Below are 20,383 nucleotides of genomic sequence, written 5' to 3' on the forward strand. Positions count from 1 at the left end.
TATTATCTGGACCTACAACTGTGGTCCAGAACACGTGCACATGACCAGCAGGAGACTGCTTACATCTCCAACAGGCGTCTTTTCAATTCACAATATTTTTGCCAGCTTAGCCTTGGTAAAGTGAGCTTTGTGGGGCACCTTACATTGAAGTAATCCATGTCTGGTACCCAGTCCAGGCTGTGCCAGTCCTTTCAACTAGATAGAGCAAACCATCATTAATCTGTTATGGTAAAATACGTAAACCTACATCCTTATTTTTATAGTAAGACACAACACTGGAGTTTCAGCTCTTGCAGTCCTTAAAACCATGCAGCATTTGTCCCGCACTGTCATTTGTTCATGACGCATCTGACCAGCTTTTATTCATAATGAAGATTTTAAAAAAGCATTATCTGAGGACAGAACAGAGAGCAAGATCTGAGGGACGCTGGGTGTTTCCTCCCGTTGGCTGGTCCCTGTTTTCAGGGCTGAGCTGGTCTGGACATGACGGGCAGAATTTCCAAAGCAGAAGAGATTTCGCCTGGCTTGGTGTCAAGTGGACAGCATGGCCCTCTGTAGTGGGTCCTGTTGTATCTTCCTCCAGTCAGGACACTGGTCTCTTAGAGACCACACAAAAATAAACATTAAGCAAACCATATGAATAAAGCAGTTCTTTACTTAAATAAATTAGAAACAGCAGAAGGATTGACCTCTCTGACACTGGAGGTACAGTATGTGACTACGCTATGCTTTGGGTGTAATTGAAATGCAGAGTTTTTAGGAGTTTTTCAGGGCCCTAATTACTATTATGAACCTTATAATAAACGCTCACTGAATAGGTTATTGGATGATGAGTTTGCCTGAGTTTGTTTTACACTACATCCCCTGTTGATTGACATGTCCCCTGGAATTCTGTAAAGTTGAACTCTCAGTGTCCTGGTTGGGTGAAATGTATGGCAATGTTGAAACCAGAAGCTTACAGAAGCTGTGATGTTTTCAACTAAGGCTGTGTATTGGCAAGAACCTTCAATATGTTGAGATGTACTGCTGTACTGTAAACAAGGCGATATAAATAAAACTGTCCTGGTACTAAAACACTCCATCATTTGCATAAAATATTTTTGTTCAATCAGAACAGTGGGATCTGAACCCGCTGGGGTTTAAACGCAACACAAAGCCAAGATATCTAATGCTGGCGGTTTCACTGTTGCAGACAAATTTCCAATGTCAGAAGAAATCACGCGATTCTTAACGTTTCTCATTCTGATAATATCAACAGTGTTTAATACAGCTCTGGAAAAAATAAAGAGACCACCCTACGTGATCAATTTCTCTGGTTTTACTATTTATAGGCAGTGTGTTTAGAGAAAATGAACATTTGCATTGTTTTTTTATATAAACCATGGACATTTTCTTTGTTCCAAATTCCAAATAAAAATGTTTACTATTTAGAGCATTTATTTGCAGAAATGACAACTGCTCAAAAACAACTCCTCAAATAATGCAAAAAATATATAATAATAATTATAATGCAAAGAAGTTATTATTCAAATGTAAAAAACACAGTACTAATATTTGAACTATGAGAGCATTCAGAAATCCCTATGATAAAATAACCTTGACGGCCAATCACAGCTCTCATGTCTTGGCCGGCTCTTCACTAGTCTTTCACATTGCTGTTGTGTGCCTTTATGCCGTGCAAATTCAGCTAACTCAGCTATATTTAATGAAAAGTCTCTTAATGTTTTCCAGAGCTGTATTATTACAGGTTCAAGTGGAAAAGTGGCTTCTGTACAAACAAGGGCATCTACTTCTGTTTCTGCTTCTTGTAATTTTCCACCTGGAGCAGGATGGGAAATAATCTGGTCGCAGTCTTGCAAATAGTGACCCTGCAAAATTCCTGTCTTTGCAAAAATCAGCTGTGAGCAATGACAATGACAGTCTTTAGACGTGAGAGAGCGTCAAACTTTAGTCTTTTTAGAGTTTTTTTAGTTAGTCTGCCAGTGTATGGTCAGCAGAATAGAATCTAGAATCACACACACACGTTTTTCAGATGTGCTGAGAGGGCAGCAGACTAGCTGATACTGAGGGTGAATATACACTTTAACTATGTAAATGAACTGCTTCCCACACCTTCTTCACTACTGTCTGCAGACAACCTACAGAGGTGGGAATTTTCTGATCCACACACCACGGTCCCACAAGCTGCCATTGCTCTTTAAATCTAGTGATTGTGTGAACAGGGTCATAGCTAGTAACGTGTGTGTGTGCATGTTCTGCAGACACCCCTTTGTTTCAGCTGGGTGTGTTTTTATTGTAGACAGTAGCCCACTCGGTCATGCTTAAACAATGGTATGTGATTGTAAGTTTTGCATGTCAGGCACCTTGACCCTTTCTGTCAGCAAGTAGGCCATTTTTTGCTCTGACAACTAGGCTCCAGTTCTAGCCATCTAATAAATTAACTGTGTTGATCATATCGCCATTAGCAAATTTAGAAACACTGCCGTCAAATTTAGCATAAAATTAAACACAATTGTGAGGCCAGAAAAACACAGGTGCAGTCAAGGATGGTGATTTGTGATCTTACAGCGGAGATTCAGAGGATGGGCTCCGTAGGCAGGGGAATAAGGCTGTGTCAGAGCTTTGTAGCTTCACAAGCTGGAGTGAAGGTGGAGAACACATCCCTTTCGTAGGCCGTGAACGAGCTCAGGGAAGGTGTAAAAGTGTCAGAGGCTGCAGTAATCTCTTTATGGCTCTCTCTGCTTGGTCGGAGACGGCGTGAGCCAGAGACGTGACAGATTTAGAGGCGCGGTTAAGGCCATATGAAACTCCAGGGCATGTATAATGTCTTGTCAGATTTCAAATGAATGGGATGGTTATAAGCTGGGTGGAAGACAGTTCACTGTTTCAGGCGTGGTTCGCCGTTATTTTTGGAGTGTTTTAATATTTGAAGAAGACGAGATGTTGGTAATACACAGCGGTTTCATATTGCAGTACAGTGTCTTTATTGAGAAAAACGTTGCTTATCACAATAAAAGTCAGCAGTGATGCACTTATCCGATCCAGCGGATCAGGATCTGAGCCAATCCGGGCACATTTTATTGGATCAGGTATGGATCACACTAGGCCCAATCCATTTCCAGCGTGTTATATTCTGTTTGGCATGCTGTACTTATAAAAGTGTTGGGAAGGAGATATAAACAGATGTTGTGCACAACCTGCAGAGGTGACCCTTGTTATTAGCATCTAACTAATAACATCTAGGATCATCTAAACAGTGTGGAGATTTTTTCCAATGGGACAATTAGCAATGCCAGTCTTTTGACTGGTGTCCAAGCATGGGCGATTAAACTGTGACCATGCACCACTTTGAGTGTTTGGAGATTCTTTGATTTTTATGGACAAAAGTATCGGGACACCTGCTCATTCATTGTTTCTTCTTCTTCCTTTATCCTGCTTTTATTGGAGTATCTGGCTCTGCTATCCAGTGCAGGCCTTCTACTAGTTTTTGGAGCATTGCTGTGAAGACTTGATTGCATTCCATGACAAAAGTGAGGATAGTGGATCAGGATGTTGAGTGATCACCACCCCACCTCTCAACCCCACTACCCTGAACTCCCCCTACTTACCCAAAGTATTGGATGAAGCACCAACCATCATTCCAGAGAACACAGTTCCACTGCTCCACAGCTCAGCGCTGTTTGATGTTATTAACCCCCACCCCCCCAAACCCCACCTCCCCCCCGGCCATGCCTGGCGGCATGGTGTCACTAGGTTAATGTTAATCTGCTTCACAGAGTCCTATTCTACTAGACAAGGACTAGATGTGCTGTGTGCTCTGTGTCAGCGATGGGTGCAGCTTTAAAGAAGCTGAATGCATTTGTTAGAAGGAGTGTCCACAAACATTTGGACATACAGTGTACCATTCCAACAGAAACATGTACAGACTTCACTCCCACAACATTTTTCACTCATGAGTGGTTTAAAGTGGAAATGCTCTGCATTGCTGGCCATGCTGCACCGCTGCTTTTTCAAAGCTGCTGTTAGCAGTGTAACACAAAGAACAGGCTCCTGCTCATGCTGGAGTTCAAATCTGAGAAGCTGAAATCGGGCCATTTTCACAACCCCAGAAAACACGGTTGTTTTACACTAATGATAGAAGAAGATACAAGCTTAGCATTTAAAAAACTGTCAGCTATATCATCAGATCCTTCTTATCTGAGAATGAACCGCTTCCTCAGTACCGTACTGACTGCCTACAGCTTTTTATCCAATCAGAACCGTGGGATCTGAAGTCACCGCTATCTAGTAGTCGGGGTTTAAAAACTACACAACATGAACCACTGTCTGCCACCTATCTTCACATGTAAATTATTCATTAATAATTAATACTGTGTTTTTGAGAATCGATACAGTATTACAAAACATAATATTATCATATTTTGATTTATCAGGGTTTTCACACTCCTTATTGGCCTCACTCATGAGTCCTTGGACAAGATGCTTATTAGTCTACTCCATCTTTTTATGCACCATCAGAAAACATGATAGCATCCAATCTTTTTCATCTTTGTCCTTTATTGTCATTGATAGGAGGCACTGAGAGCTATTCAGGCACTAACAGCACTCCCTTGTGGAGAATGTTCAGCCTGCTAAGTGTGAGAGAGTGAGTTTACAAGCCAGGTCTTTATGGTGTCTAATAAAATTATTCAACCAATCGATTTTCATTTTCAGAGGCCAGGGGTAACAGCCTAGAAACTGGATTGTGACATCTCTAAAATGATACATTTGAAGTGTATGGTTGAAAATGTTATATTTTCTCGATTTAGCAGCCATTATAACACTTGTGGTTACTTGCTCATGCTGAGTGAATGCTGCTGTTTGGCCTTTTTTGTGTTTCAGAGAATCTCACCTTGTTACTTTCTTTAAAAAATGCTTCATTTTGATCTTTGGCGGCTGGTTTAACAGATGTTTGTGTTGCTGTTATGCTAAATGTTTATAATGTTTATTAATAGAGAAATAAATGTGACATGCAATGAGACATTCTGTACTGATTGGCTTAGTTTAGTAGAAACTTTTCTTGTTTTATAGTGTTTAATATCTAAAAATCCAGTCTAACTCTCCTCCCTGACCAATCAGCTCCCAGCTCCTTTACAACACTGCAGTCTAATCACTTCCTGTGTGTGTGTAGTGGGACACACTCCAGACTGATATCTGTGGTCTACCGGTGTGTAATAACTGGTTTATAGCGGGTGAATGTGCCGTGTGTGATTTGGGTTTTTATAGCGTATGTGTGTGTGTGTGTGTGTGTTAGCATTAGCATTAGCCTCCACTCGGTTTATAAACAGAGAAAGACGAGCAGTTCTCCGGTCCTCCCGCTGGTAAAACAGAGCATTTCAGTGAGAGTTTAATAAAGGGTCAGATATTATGGTCTGTTTTCAGGTTCCAATGTAAAATAGCTCCACACTGCAGAACCTCAGCTCTTTTATTTACCTTCTGAGAACGCCCGCACTGCTGCTGCTGGCTGGGAGTAATGTCCGTTAATGTCGCCCTGAGGACACTAGATTGCGCTCTTGAGTACTGTGGGTGAAACAAAGCCTCAGAACTAGATTGGGATTAAAATAGCCGATACCCGATCCATTAAAATGTGCCTGGATTAGCCCTAGACATCCCTAGTAACTTCACAATGATTTGAATGAGTCCGTCATCTTAAATCTCATGATTAAGACTATACTCTGTCCTGGAACCTAAGTGGTGAAATGTCCAAACAGCAGAATCACTTGCTATCTTCTAACATCAACTGAAGACCCACCTCTTTGGGGAGCACTTAATAAAGCACTAATATCTATTAAAGCTTTGATCGCATTGGCTGCCCTTGTCTTGTTCTTCTCCACAGGTTTTGCATAGTTTAGTCATCATTGCAAATGGTTGCATTAGGGGTATTGTGTGGCTGATTTCTAACAGGGTCAGAACTCAAAGTGTCTTGAATTTTGTGTCTATCAAAAATATTTAGTTATTATATTTACATTACATTTATGGCATTTAGCTGACGCTCTTATCCAGAGCAACTTCCAGGGTTACTCATTTTACAGAGGCAGGCCAATGTAGTGTTAGGAGTCTGGCCCAAGGACTCTTATTGGTGAAGCGCAGCACAGTCACCCAGACCAGGAATCGAACCCCAGTCTCCAACATGGTGTTGTAGCTCACTGGCAGATAGTGGTGTTATCTGTTGCACCACACCTAACACCAAAACTGAGTGGAAGATAACTACTGTAATTACTACTGTAATATATGAGGTTCCTCACTCTAATCTGTGTCTCTTTCTCTCTCTTTCTCACTTTCTCGCTCACCTCAGATGCGAGGTATGCTGTTCCCCCCTCCTATCGCCCCCAGGCCTCATACGCCGCTCCGTCCTACGAGCAACCCGGCTGGAACCCGCGCATGATCTCTGGAAATCAGATCTACATGTTGGACCAGGAGGAGGTACTGGATCTCTCTCTTCTCTGCACTCTGTACTGCGTAGAGTAGTTTAGGACTCATTTGTTAATCATGCACTCAATATAGCAGAAATCCACAATATGCAAATTGGATCTCTGAAATATACATTTCATAAAGTTGTTTTTTTATTCTTTGCATTCTGACTAACCGTAAATGTCCCAGATGAGTTTCCGTGGGTGTTCTGATGAATCAAGACGTTCATCCGATCCAGCAAACTAATGCATAATTCTGCAGGTCAATCATGACTCATATCATCAGTGGTGATTTAATACATTGCAGAGCATGTCACAGTTGCGGTGTTTCACTTGACAAAATAATATGGTATTTTGTACATATTGGGAAGCCATAGTGAGTGTTAATTAAATTAATTAAATACAGGTTTTAGAAGTGGACTACCATATATATATATATATATATATATATATATATATATATATATATATATATATATATATAGATAGATAGATAGATAGATAAAATGGTTAATGATTTCAGGGTAAACCACAGTAAAATTAGTGAAATAAGTGAAATAGCTACATTTTGGGAACATCCCTGAAGCCCCTTGTCTATGTCAAGTCTGTGCAATCCTCCACCACCCCATCACCTCCCTTTTAATCCTGTCATCTATCATTCCTGGCTCCACTTATCAAAGAGGGACTGGCTACCTACACAAAGAAGAAGCCACTTGAACTCCATCCCAAAACCGACCCCAACCTCTTCCCCCTCTCTCTTCTCCCAGATCATCATAAGCTGCCGGTATGAACTAGTGAACTGACAGTTAGTGTTACTGTTCCAAATTTGAATGATCCTTTATTAACACTGTGGTTGATTACCACGCTTCAAAACTGTACAGCATCAAGCAAAGTTTGCATCAGTCTTCCCGACGCATTTTTGAAGGATCTCCTACTGTGGCAGGTTTGGACTTTGGGGATCCTGGCCATGCACCACATGACCTAGAGTGAAGAATACATCAGAATCAGAAATACTTTATTGATCCCAGGAGGGAAACTGCTGTTGTTACAGTTGCAACTGTTTGTGTAAGAAGAAACACTATAAAATAAAATATATAAAACAAAAAGAGAAGAAAATGTAAATATGTACCTTGTATATAAATTACAGCTGAAACCAGAAGTTTACATTACATAGTTTACACTATATAAAAAGACACATATGCATTTTTTTTCTCAGTGTCTGACATGATTTGTTTTCTTTAAATGAAATTTACCACCGACACGTTTTATTGTATATATATATATATATATATATTAACAATAAAATGTGACAGTGTAGTAAATTTCATTATAAAATGGTCTCTGTTCTTCAATATGAAATATAATTTTCTTTGCATTAATAACATAAATATCTTTATAAAATATCTTTATTTTGCATGACAACCTATAACCTATATCTATATTTCAGAATATATCTTCATTGCTAAATGTTCTGAAATATTGCAGTGTGATTTTCTTCCCAGTATGTGAGGCTGTAGTCAAGACTTATGTAACGGCAAATCACTGCATGTTTTTCAATTATGCATGATTTTTCTAAATCAATCTTTTTTTCCTAACTTTCCTGCTAACATATCCAGCATAATTTAACCTCTATCTTGCATTTTCTATAAGAAATTGCAACCATGTTCTATAACTGTGCGTAGTTATTTATTAATGCAGTGTAAATGGTTTCTAATGTGAAATGTTAATAGACGTTAAATATGACTCTCTGGGGGGAAAATGCCTCTCTCTCCTTCTTCTGTCTAGCTACTGATAGACAATATTTATTACATGACCTGTAAGACAGATAAGAACTATTGACACAGGCTGCTCTGAGAGTTGCATCAATCAGAAGCTTCTTCCTGTCTAATTGTGTCCGTTTTGCTGCGTTTCCTGATAAGGACACACTTTGAATAGATTTGAATCAGCCATGACAGGCTAATGACTGTCACCCCTGTAAAGATGGGCGTGATGAAATATTCATGGTTGCCACTCATCTCCTAGAGGGGACAGTCGGTCCCGTATGTGTGTGTGTGTGTGAAAGAGAGAGAAAATCCTAGCTGAGATTTTTGTTGTGAATGACAGCTATCTCCCCTGCATTGAGAGACTGCAGGAGAGCATGTTTTCACTGATTGTTTTCTCAGTGCTCAGGCCTTCCATTTCAGCTTCTATCTAGCCTTGTAGATTCACTGGGGCGAAGGCAACTGCAGAGAAAGCAGATAATATATCTTCATTGGCTCCATCTTACTGTAGCGTTGCATTTTTACATTTGCCTACAGAATAGTGTATGAGTTTGGTTTCAAGTAAAATTGTAAACTTTAGGAATTCTCTCTCTCTCTCTAATAATTCAAAGAGACCTCTAAGTTTAGACTTTACTAAACACAAGTCAGTAAGGAGACCACTCTGCTATTCGGCCAAGTGTTCTCGGAAGAGGAGGGTCTTCAGTCTGCGTTTAAACACAGTGAGTGACACCCAGGGGAAGTTCGTTCCACTACTTCGGTGCAGGACAGAAAAAAGCCTAGACGCTTGTCTTCTGTGAATCTTAAAGGATGGCGGGTCGAGTCGAGCCGTACTTGAAGCTGGAAGGGTTCTTGGTGCGGATCAGCTTTTGACCATTACCACCAAGTACGGAGGGGCAGGTCCGTACTTGGCTTTGTAGTCCAGCGTCAGGGTTTTGAATCTGATGCGGGCAGCAGCTACAGGAAGCCAGTGAAGAGAGAATGCAGTTGCAGGAAGAAAAATACTTCTGAATGTTTAAAGGAAGTCAGTGTAAAAATATGTTATTATATTATAAGTCAATTCGGAGCATTTGTATTTATCCAGAATTATCCACACAGTGCACAGGGCAGCTACTAAAAATAGACAAAAATGCAGATACATGTTTTTCATTAAACAGCAGTGATATAAGTTTCATATACCGTGCAAGTGCATAATAAGTGAAACATGCATATATTTTTTATGTGTAGGTAAATGGATGACCTAAATGTGCAAATGCACACACACAGCTTGTTTAGTCCCTGTAGCGAACCATGTAGGTAACCATTAACCTGCTGGCACCATGCCTAATGCCAGGCACGGGCTAGAGGGGTTTCAAGTGGAACTCTGTTCTCTGGAATGATGGATGGTGCTCCATCTGGTACTTTTAGGATGAGTTGGGAAGTTGGGGATGATGAGGTGGGGTGCTGATCATCCAACATTCTGACCTCACAAATGTTCTGGTCACTGAATGCAATCCAATTCTCACAGCAATGCTCCACAATCTAGTAGAGAGCCTGCTTCCCTGGACAGTAGAGGCAGTTATTCTAACAAAAACAGGAACAACACCCTTAATTTTATAAAGAAAATGAGCAAGTGTCCCAATATTTTTTGTTTATATAGTGTATGTGTTCTAAGCATATCAGCTATAGGACAGATATGTAATATATGTATGATAAATATTGCCAATGTTTTTCACTTTTTGACAAAATGTGACTCTGGTTGTTCAGTTGTTCTTGTGCAGATGATGAGTGGACCAACAGAAATGCTCCAAAATTCAAGGATTCAAGGATTTAAGGAGACTTTATTGTCATTCGCATCACATGTGGTACATGGGGTGGAACAAAATTGAGATCTCAAGGTCCCAGTTATACCCAAAGAGCAATAAATAAAAATCTAGAATATAAGAAAGGTAGACATAAAAATGACTTGGAATAAAATCTTTGTACACAAACTCTTGGCTAAGAATACATTTGGGGTAAGCGGGTGAAATGTGTACTTTTAAGTCTTAGCAGAACTGTAACCTACAGTCTGGTTGAGGTCTTTCTAATATAACAGTCCAACCTCCACCAGTCCAGGTGGGTGACCTCTGTGCAAGATTCTCCTGATGAGTGTGAAGCCACTGCACCTTTCCTGAGACTTGTCAACGCTTTGCTCAGAGGGGAGCCCGCTGTTTCAGTGCTGTACACTAGACCTTCCATTTATGAAGGGGTACATACTGTCCTTCCCTCAGTGGCCAGATTGGTCCTTGGGGATCCTGCTCATGGGGTAGAGTGAGGTTTACAGGTCCTCACTAAAACATGAAATCAGGATTAACCCTAATTCCACCTAAGCAGTGCTTTTACAGATCAAATATCACAGTCGGAATTACTTCCATAATTACACCAGTCAGCCATAACATTAACACCACTGACAGGTGAAGTGAAGAGCACTGATTATCTTTATTTACTGTGGCTTCATCTGTCAAGGGGTGGGATAAGTAAGGCAGCGAGTGAACAGTCAGTTCTTGAAGGTGATGATGGTGTTAAAAGCAGGAGATATGGGTAAGGGTAAGAATCTGAGCCACCTTCACCAGAGCCAAACTGAGATGGCTAGACGACTGGGTCAAAACATCTCCAAAACATCAGGAAGTAGGTTGTGTGGCTGGTATGCAGTGGTCAGTAGCTACCAAAAGTGGTCTAAGAAAGGACAACCAGTGAACCGATGACAGGGTCGATGTGAGGCATGGAGGCTACAGCTCTTAAACTTTTATACTAACAGATTTTTAAGGATCTGCTGCTAACACCTCTGTGGCTAATACTACCTTTAGGAGACCTTCAGAGGTCTTGTAAAGTTCATGCCTCGAATAAAAAGGGGGAACTACTCAGTGTTAGGCAGGAGGTGCTAAAGTTATGGCTGATCGGTATGTAAACCACCTCAACAAATACTGTGGTTAAGCCAGCCAGCTTTTGTCAAAACTAGATGAATAGACTAGACAGATAAAAACAGATGAGATATATTAAATATGTCAGGTAGAGAAAAGCCAAGTTTTGAATTAATGAAGAGTTTTGGAAAGTTTCAGGAAGTAATCATTTAAATATTCATTTAATTTTAAGTAATAATTTGTAACCTAATAACGTTTTTCTTGTTTTCTGCTGTAAGCTGTTGTTAAATCGTTAAATCTCTTAATGATCTGCCACTATTAATATCACCACTATTACCCATCATTACTCTGACCATCACTGCCATGACTACATTAAGTTCTACTACACCATGATTATTATATTATGATTATGATTAGAGCAGTTTAACAGTATAGATGGTTTGGTAACTTTTATCAATAAGGTTTAAATAGTTCTGACCAGAGGAGGACGGGTCAGGTCCCCCTTGTGAGTCTTGGTTCCTCCCAAGGTTTCTTCCTCCAGCTCTGAGGGAGTTTCTCCTTGCCACTGTCGCGGTTGGCTGCTCACTGGGGGTCTTAGACTTTTCATGTCTTTTTATGTTATTTATTTTTCTTTTTTTCTGTCTTTTACTAATTACTGATTGTGTACGACACCAGTCAAAAGTGCTATACAAATAAATTTTACTTGACTTGTGTATTGAAATGTATCTAAAACAAAATCCTCAGATCTTCTGTCTCCAGTTTTGCTTTTGTTGTTATTTTTGACATTATTAGAACCCAGGATTTGTTCTGTACATTGTATGATGACTGAACCAATAGGAAAGCTTCAAAATCACTCAGAAAGTAGTCTTTTTACATTGGCAGTTAAGTCACATACATCCTTCTAAAAGTTAAGAAGGTTTTACTTCTCCTGTAAAGTTACACTTTTGGAGATACAAGGCTTTCCAACCATGCCAATATTCCAGTCTTAAACATGGGCTGTCATTGAAGACACATTCCCAGTTTGTAGTTGAAGGGTTGGTGGTTATTAGCACTACTGACAGGTGATGTGAAAAACATTGATTATCTTCATCTACAGTGGCATCTGTCAGAGGGTGGGATATAAGGGATCAGGTGAACAGTCAGTTCTTGAAGGTGATAAGGGTGCAGAAAGCAGGAAAAATGGACAAGCATGAGAAACCATGAGGGCCATATTGTAACAGCTAGATGACTGGGTTTAGAACATCTCCAACACATCAGGCCTTTCACATTGACTTCCAGTTAGTCAAAGACTTCCTTCCAAAAGTTAAGAAGGTTTTACTTCTCCTGTAGAGTTGCAGTTTTGGAGATACAAGGTTTTGTTTCAGCCATGTCAATATTCCTAGTCTATGGGCTGTTATTGAAGACACATTCCTAAAGGCCCTAAAGGCGTTTTGCCGCAGTGCAGTACTACACTGGAACTCTCGCTGTTGTTAATCTGGTGAGCTCCAGGAACCTCTATGGACATCAGCAAACTGGCTTGGACCAAGACCCTTCGGGGCCAATACTGGTCCCCTCTCAGGTGCAGCATTCAAAGCCAAGCCCAGAAACCCAGACCCACCGAAACACCAGGTGTGTTGTCATGTCCCGTCGATGCCATAAGAGGGAGCGAGAGTGCAGCAGGTGTCATCCTGCCACTTGGCTTGACTTTAATAGATGTGCAGTGACAGCGGCCTGCATCTGACTGCACACGCTGCACGCACCAGCGCATCCCCTGCACGGCCCTCCGTGCCGCTGTGACACTCCGTTACACAAGCAGCAAGCTGGGCCCAGAGCACAGTTCCTCTGGTTGTGTGTGTGTGAGTGGGAGGCAGCCATTCTTGTAAGCTGGCCCTGCACTGTGCTATTGAATTAGGAAGAAAGACTAGTAAACAGAATTGGTCTCTGTGGCCACTCTCATCGCTTTTCCGCACTCTCCCCCATATGCTGCTGCTGGCCGTCACGGCAGATTGATTCATTAGTGCCGACACGGGCGACGGGAGGGCCATGGTGGGCTTTTGCCCGTAGCTGCCGTTGTCACAGTCTATAAAAGCACGGCTCAGAAGAATCTCCAGTGTATGCTCACACATTCATGACCCATTGGGAGCCATTTCGAGAGGGCGGGGAGAGGAGATTATGCAATGGCCTTCTTGGATGAATCACCGCACCATATCAAACTGTTAGATGGAAGTGTTGTTTGATGGGCTGAAAAGACTTTGTCACTCACCCGGGTTCGATTGTCTCTTTGCTCGTCGAGTCACTGCTCTGCCAAGAATGTAATACTGCAATTTGTTATCACAGGCTTCATGACACGGGACGTGATAGACAGGACAGGTTCCATATTTGTCATTCATCTTTGATCAATCCTAATCTCGCTCCGGTCGTGTCTGACCGAGTAGTTGACGGGGGTGCATGAGCCGAATTGTCCAGAATCGTATACCTTCATAGGAATAGATCCCGATATCTTACATTTACTAAATTATGTCACATTCATTACAGCTAACATCAGATCAGACCAACAGAACCTTTGTTAGAAACCTTGATGCTGGAACACATCTTCACACATATACACTGTATGGACTAAAGTATTGGGACACCTGCTCTGTCATTGTTTCTTCTGAAATTCTGAAATCAAAGGCAATAAAAAAGAGAGTTTCAAGGCTTTCTACTAGATCGGAGGAGCACTGATGTGAGCTTTTGATTGCGTTTAGTGACGAGACCGTTAGAGAGGACAGCTTGTTGGATGATGACCCAACCTCATCATCTGCAACTCATCCCAAAAGTATTGGATGGTGCACCATTCATCATTCCAGAGAACAGTTCTTCCACTGCTCCACAGCTCAATGCTGCTCCTATGGAATAGAGTGGTATTCTAATGGCAGTCCTTCACTACGGCTATGTGTGTGTGTGTGTGTGTGTGTGTGTGTGAGAGAGAGAGAGAGAGCATTTGCACATCTTCATCAGCAATGGGTACAGCTTAAAGTTGCTGAATGCATTCATCAGAAGGGCTGTCCACAAACATTTGGACATACTGTGTATGTTTGTTGCTTTTATGCTACCTTCGTAGCGCTGTATGCTACCTTTTATGCTTCTTCGTGGGCGGTTTCTGCTGCGGCTAATAAAATGTTCTGGAAATGTTAGTAGGACATTCTTTGTCTTCTCTGAGAAATTGTTCTTCTCTTGAATTGCTCCTCTTAGCACTTCGTCTGAAGAGGTTGCATATCTGTGTGTGAGTTAGGGCCAACTGCCAGCCCACGTGTGTCATATCATGCATTCATTTAGCTCCCAAAGTGTGAGCCTTGGGTAAAGAGCAAATAAATAGTGTTACTGTCTGCACTGCATGTTGCCAAAGAAGTCAGCTAATCAGCATCAGGCGTCTGGATCAGCCGTTTGACTGCAGTTGAAATCAGAATCAGTCATGAAAAATCATGATTGCGCTAACCCCAGTTTAATATGTCTGAAAATCAGCAACTGCATGTTTCCACCGGACTTCTGAACATCTGTTCGGGATCTCTGAAAATGTGAAAATCGTGAAAGTGCGCCCGCTTTAATGCCCAATTAACAGCCCTTTCCCAGCTGAAGCTCAATCCTCTGGAGTGCATTAAAAACAGCAGCCTTGTCTGCAACCTGTCAGCAAATGTGATGCTGATTCAAGCAGACAAGTCCTGGCTCTTCTCGTTAGCTCCCGGGAGCTGGTCCTTGAGTAGCATGTCCGTGGGTGCAGGGCGAGTCACGAGCCCGGGCTACCGGGCACAGTGCCGGTCAGACAGGCCGGGCAGTGATCGATTAGCGCCCCACCAGGGCCAAATGGATTACACACCTGCCGATCCGTCGGCTCTCCGCATGCCCCCTTGCACAGCTGGGCCTGCTTAGACAGCTCTGACATATGGCAGTGCCCCCTGATGTGCGGCTGCTGCTGCTGTGCCAAGCCACATTTACGGAGCCTATTTTCCCTCCACTTCACCACGACGCTGCTGCTGTTTGTGTGGAAACACTCCAGTGACGACGCGATAGCAACACGCCGCTACTTGAACAGCCGGTAACAGCTCCACTGTGGAGTCGTTAAAAGACAGAATGGGGGAATGAGCTCTTTCTGAGGTGAGCTGGAGATCAGAGAGTTGATATAGGGCAAAAAAAAAACGCTCTCACTCTATCTCTCTCTCTTTCTGTTTCGTCCAGTGTCCCCTGCTGCGGGTTTCTGGCAGATAACATTGACCAGTGTAATTGCTATCAGGACAACGCAGGTGAACAGCTGCACCCTGTGCCTCTAGTGGATCACAGGGTGCCATTCGTCCGAATAGAGCGCAGGTGTTCCTCCCAACATCATTCAACCACATCCATTCACATATACCAAAGTGCCCCAGGCAGTCCGGCACCTTCACTGGGATAGATCCCAATGCCTAGTTCCTAACAGATGACATCAGATTCAGTGAGGAGAACCTTGATATTAGGACACCATAAGTCATGTGCTACAGATTGCAGAGTTTTTAAGTCCTCTGCAACATCAGTGTGCTAGTAATAAATAATTAAAAAAATAATGATTAAATAATATGTCAATAATAACCAAAATGTATTACATAAATTATAAGGAGTTGCTAAAATAATAAAATAAAATCAGATGGATTACCCGTACACTGCATGCACCAAAAAGATACATAAAAATGTCTACGTTTGAAATTAAAATAAAAGTAAAAAGTAAAATAAAAGAGTTGAACAATTTTTGCCGGACTAGTGGGCCGGCCTAGAAGAGGCAGTTTCCCTAACTAAGCTGATTAATGAACCTTGTTGAAACCTTGTAGCATTTTTGCCTAGAAGAGACATTTTCTCATACTGATGGTCAGAGAACTGTCTTTTGACCCAAAGCTAACAAGTATCCGTGCTGTTAATAGGAGATGCAATCTTAGGTAAGCTGAAGTTGGGTCTCCTTGCTTGATATATTATTGTTAAAGGAAGTGATATGAAGATGTGTGTTCTAAAGTCTGTACAAGTCAACATCGCTACCGCAGCAATAGCATCACTACTTCGTTATTAGCATTGTTATTACGCCAGCTGCCAGCCTTGCCCAGCATTGCTACTGCAGCATTAGTCACAAGCCATGTTTATGAGACCCTTCACATCTAAAAACAAGGACATATGGGGTAAGCTTCTTGCAGCTTTGAGGGCAGGGTTTGAGTCCTTTACCAGGCAGGGTCACATGAAATGGTACATGAAATGTAATAGAGGTACTTTTTCACAAAAAAGACCAGATATTTTGGCCCCAAACTTCCCACTCTTGAGAAGCCATTGACCATTCCATGCAGCCTATGGTGGTCCAGCAAATCTAGGCTTGCTTGGTTTTTCTTGTTTATTCTGTGTTTTAGTTTGTGAGCAGTACATTCCTGATGAATCAAATATGCTGTAAAATAAAGGTAAACTATGCAAAATGTTATTTCATTTCTTTTTTGTAATAATTGGTCAAAAGATTAAGTCTAGTTTTAAAGTATTCTGGCAATTATTTGATGGTTTAGGCTTTAAAATGTTCATTTATTAATTTCAGATTAGGTCAGTCGAACCTTGGTTAGAAACCTTGCGTATTTTGATGGATTTAATATATCTAACAACCATGGGTCTACCACATGAGTTCACATATACCAAAATGTCCTAGGTGTTCAGCCGAATCCTTCATGTTTCATTTGTTCATTCCAGATGCCATCTAAACAGGTGAACAGCACATAGGCCAAGCACATCACCAAGTTGTCTTCATACAAGGACATTCCAGAAGACCACTTTTTCAAATCTTAAAGGATCCTAAAGGATCTAATTGTACTAAAGCCATCAATTTTAGCCTTTAGATTTATTTTTCTGTGAGTTGTTCCAGGCCAGAAGCCATACCTCAGCTACATGCATGCACATGTACAGAAAGGTCCCATGGCAGTGTGGAGTGACAATTTCTTGTGTTTACTTCTTTCATTAAAGATCCTTGCATTGATGTGCTGGTGGTGGAGTTCTAGCCTGCCACACAGGAGACATAGCCAGCTTTGTGGTTTCTATCACAAAATGGGTGGCAGCTTTGCTCTCCATGTGGATGTTTTGGATGTGATTTTCTGTCCAGGCCACTGACCGTAGAAAACATGGACAGTACAACATCTCTTGAAAAAGAAGCAACCACAGGTCTAGCATCTCTGTGTAGCTCTGCCCATCCCCATATGTTTCAGTGTCAAAACAGACCATTTTCCATCTCATTTTCCTCTTCTAACCTGATTTTCCATCATTAAACCCTTACTCTGCTATATCATAAGAAGGTGGGGTCACACTTAGGAATTGAGTGATAGACAGACTTTGCTGGAAGAGACTGGTCGTCTGCAGCAGGACCTGCATGGCGCCCTTTCTGTTCATTATGTGGACTATTTGCACTTTCACTGTTGAAACTTTCATCTAATCAGATAAACTGGGAACCCAGGGGGGAAATTCGCTATGAGCTCAGTGAAGGTGGTCTGAGATGCACTTGGTCTGGGAGAAAGGGGCGAGTCTACCAAATTAGTGGGTCGGTCTTGCTCTGCCTTTGGTTTCTACTAGTCTCTGGTGGCAAATGGAACCAAGGGATCCATGTTTTCTAGTCATTGGTCCAGTCAATCACAACACACTATAGCAAGTGTTTACAGACTTCTTTTGTGTATCATTAACACTAGATTCTCTCAAAGTGGTCGTAGCCTTTGACCTTGTCCCAACTTTTCTGTGGAAAGACCTTTTCCAATGATCTGGGTGTTGGGGGGGGGTGTAAATATAAGACTTTTCAGTGAAGAGACAACAGTGTTTGAGGTTCACGGTATGGCACATGTAGTAGACCCTTAAGTCAGGACCAAGTTGGACTTCTTGATTGTATGGAATTCAAAAATCTTTTAATACATTCCAGTCCAAAATCTGAATGGAGACATTTTAAAGAAACTTGCTCTTCTGTTTCAATATCCTAGCCCCCTAAAACCACATTTTGAGCCTACATCAGTGATTCTTAGTCTTGCTCCTGAAGTACCTTTGCCTTACCAGCTGCCAGCACACCTGATGCAACTAATGAACTAATTAACAAGCCCTTCCTCAGGGTGAGTGGGTGTGTTACAGCAGGGAAAGCACTACAACATCCAGTGTGGTGGTACTCTAAGACCAGTATTGAGAACCACTGGTCTACACACCAAGGCTTATTATTCAACAATTCAAAAGATCTGTGTTATTAAATTAGGAGGCGTGAGGAATGGGAGCCTGGACCTGCCAGCAAGTCCATGATTGTTTGGAGCATAAAGGGTTTTTGATAAGGATAGATAAGGCTATAATTCTGTCATTGAAAACCATTAAGTGGATTTCGTGTCTTCAGTGTGTTGAGGGTCACTGTGAGCGTGTGCTTGAGGACTCCGGACATCTGGTTCACAACATCTGCCTCCAGACCAGCACAGATGGCCTCTTCTGGATGGAGGGCTTACAAACTTACATCAAAACATTCCTGATGTATTATGCAGCTTCTGGAGATTCTTCAGCTCAGTCATAATGTGGCCAAGTGTGGCCAACTGTGCAATTCTGTATCGCCTTTGACAAAGTTTCCTCAATATTTACTCTTGGCATCTTTCTAGAATGGCTGCATTTTACTTGCTCTCACATTTCTGCCCAATTCTTGTGGGTGTTGAGTGTTATGCAAGAGGTAGATGAGTTGAGTGTAAAATTTAAACAAGCTACAAGATTTAAACAAAAGATTTGGACAGTTGCTGTCCTTTAAAATATGGCCTTAATTGCAGCATCTGAGCAACAGCAAGGCTTAAAAGCTTTTTCAGGTGTTAGAAACTAGCCAGAAGAATCTTTCTCTATGTCTGAAAGCATGGCGGAGCTGCAACTCTTATAAATATACATTACTGCCTCCTTTCCTCTTGATGCATCATGTTGACCAATGTAAGCATCATTGATTTTGTTTACACATTGTATTAACATGCGTTTTATGTTCAAATAGTGGCTGACCGGACATGTTTGACCCCTTTTTTTTTAACTAAGCTGCATCCTGGACATGAGCAGATAAGGTCTGATTTTACTTACCTGCATATCAATATATCGCTGCTGTTCAAACATACCTTGCATCTTCAAAATCATTACAGATGGTGAAAAAATCTTAAGTCCCAGTATGAAATTTTGTTTTTGTTTTGTTTCTTTTGGTCCGTTCATTGTGAAATTTTGACAAACGTTGCTTCCATTTTGCTTCTGGTAACCTACTGTAAACATGGTTCCTCAGCTGTTACGAGCAGTGTATCACACAATATCAAATATCGGAAAGGTAACTCAAGCCTCACATAGCCGCCACCTTGCTTTTCCTCATTTTTCCTCTCACCTGCTACGTTTCTGCTTATGTAGCCTAACTGAGTATTGCTGATATCCACCTCTGACCATCTCCGAAACAGGCTTAAGTGATGTGGTTGTAGTCTATCCTGGATTAAACAGACTCTCAATTTCTGTAGTGGGTGGCTTAACCCCCTAAACAGCCAAAACTGCCTAAAAAGTGTTATTACAAACTTCTATTACCAGAGAATAGCCCAGCTGTTTGTACAGAAGTCCCTGTAGATACTGAGTAATGCACCTTAGTGTGTAATCAGCCTTAATAAGACTAATCTCCTAAAATGTAGACCCCGTCATCTACAAGCATATAGACCCGCCAAAGACTAGCCAAAACGTTTCTTATAGTCAGTGCTCTCATCGGCTGCAGTGGAATACATGAGCCAGAGAACTACAGTTGGCCAGATTTTTAGAAATGTGGCAAAGCTGTGGCAAAACGTTTGGTGGTGACAGTATTATAGTACCAGCGGTGATGTCTGTAGTGGAGGAGGTTTCAGTTTACCCAAACCCAAATTAGTTGTAAAATAATTAAATCCCACATTATGCAAGCTGACACCTTGTAAACAGACTTCGCCAAGCACATAAAAAAAATATCGCCTCTACTGAGTGAGACCCTGTGGTGGATAATTGTTCAAATAAAAGGGCAGTTTAGTCGATAAGGGAACGTAGGGTCCTTGAGCTCACGACTCATGAAGGATTTATTGTGTATAATGCATTTTTTATTGAGGGACCCATTTCGCAATCTCACTGCAAATAGCAATATATATATATATATATATATATATATATACTGTAGGTTCTCAGCATGCTGAGTATTACAGCATCCAGCTGCAGTGCTTTGCCTTAAGTGAGCAAAACCAGCCTGATTACCTTTTAGTGGATTGTGACTAGGGTTTACTATTAACAGAGTAGGAATAACATCTTAATAATACAACTTATA

General features: G+C 41.4%; 1 protein-coding gene across 8 annotated transcripts in view; it reads left to right on the forward strand.

Annotated features, from left to right (window-relative positions):
• syngap1b (synaptic Ras GTPase activating protein 1b) overlaps positions 1-20,383 on the forward strand; it is a 184,557-nt gene that overhangs the window by 40,804 nt on the left and 123,370 nt on the right. For all 8 annotated transcript variants that reach the window (XR_011980623.1, XM_072692362.1, XM_072692369.1 and 5 more), the window contains exon 2: positions 6,335-6,462. Coding sequence is in view for 7 of the 8 variants with exons in the window: in XM_072692362.1 (XP_072548463.1) it covers positions 6,335-6,462 (128 nt within the window). In the remaining variant the exon portion in view is untranslated. The remainder of the gene's footprint in view (positions 1-6,334; positions 6,463-20,383) is intronic.

This window comes from Salminus brasiliensis, chromosome 1 (genome assembly GCF_030463535.1).
Source record: "Salminus brasiliensis chromosome 1, fSalBra1.hap2, whole genome shotgun sequence".
In the NCBI taxonomy this organism is placed as follows: domain Eukaryota; kingdom Metazoa; phylum Chordata; class Actinopteri; order Characiformes; family Bryconidae; genus Salminus; species Salminus brasiliensis.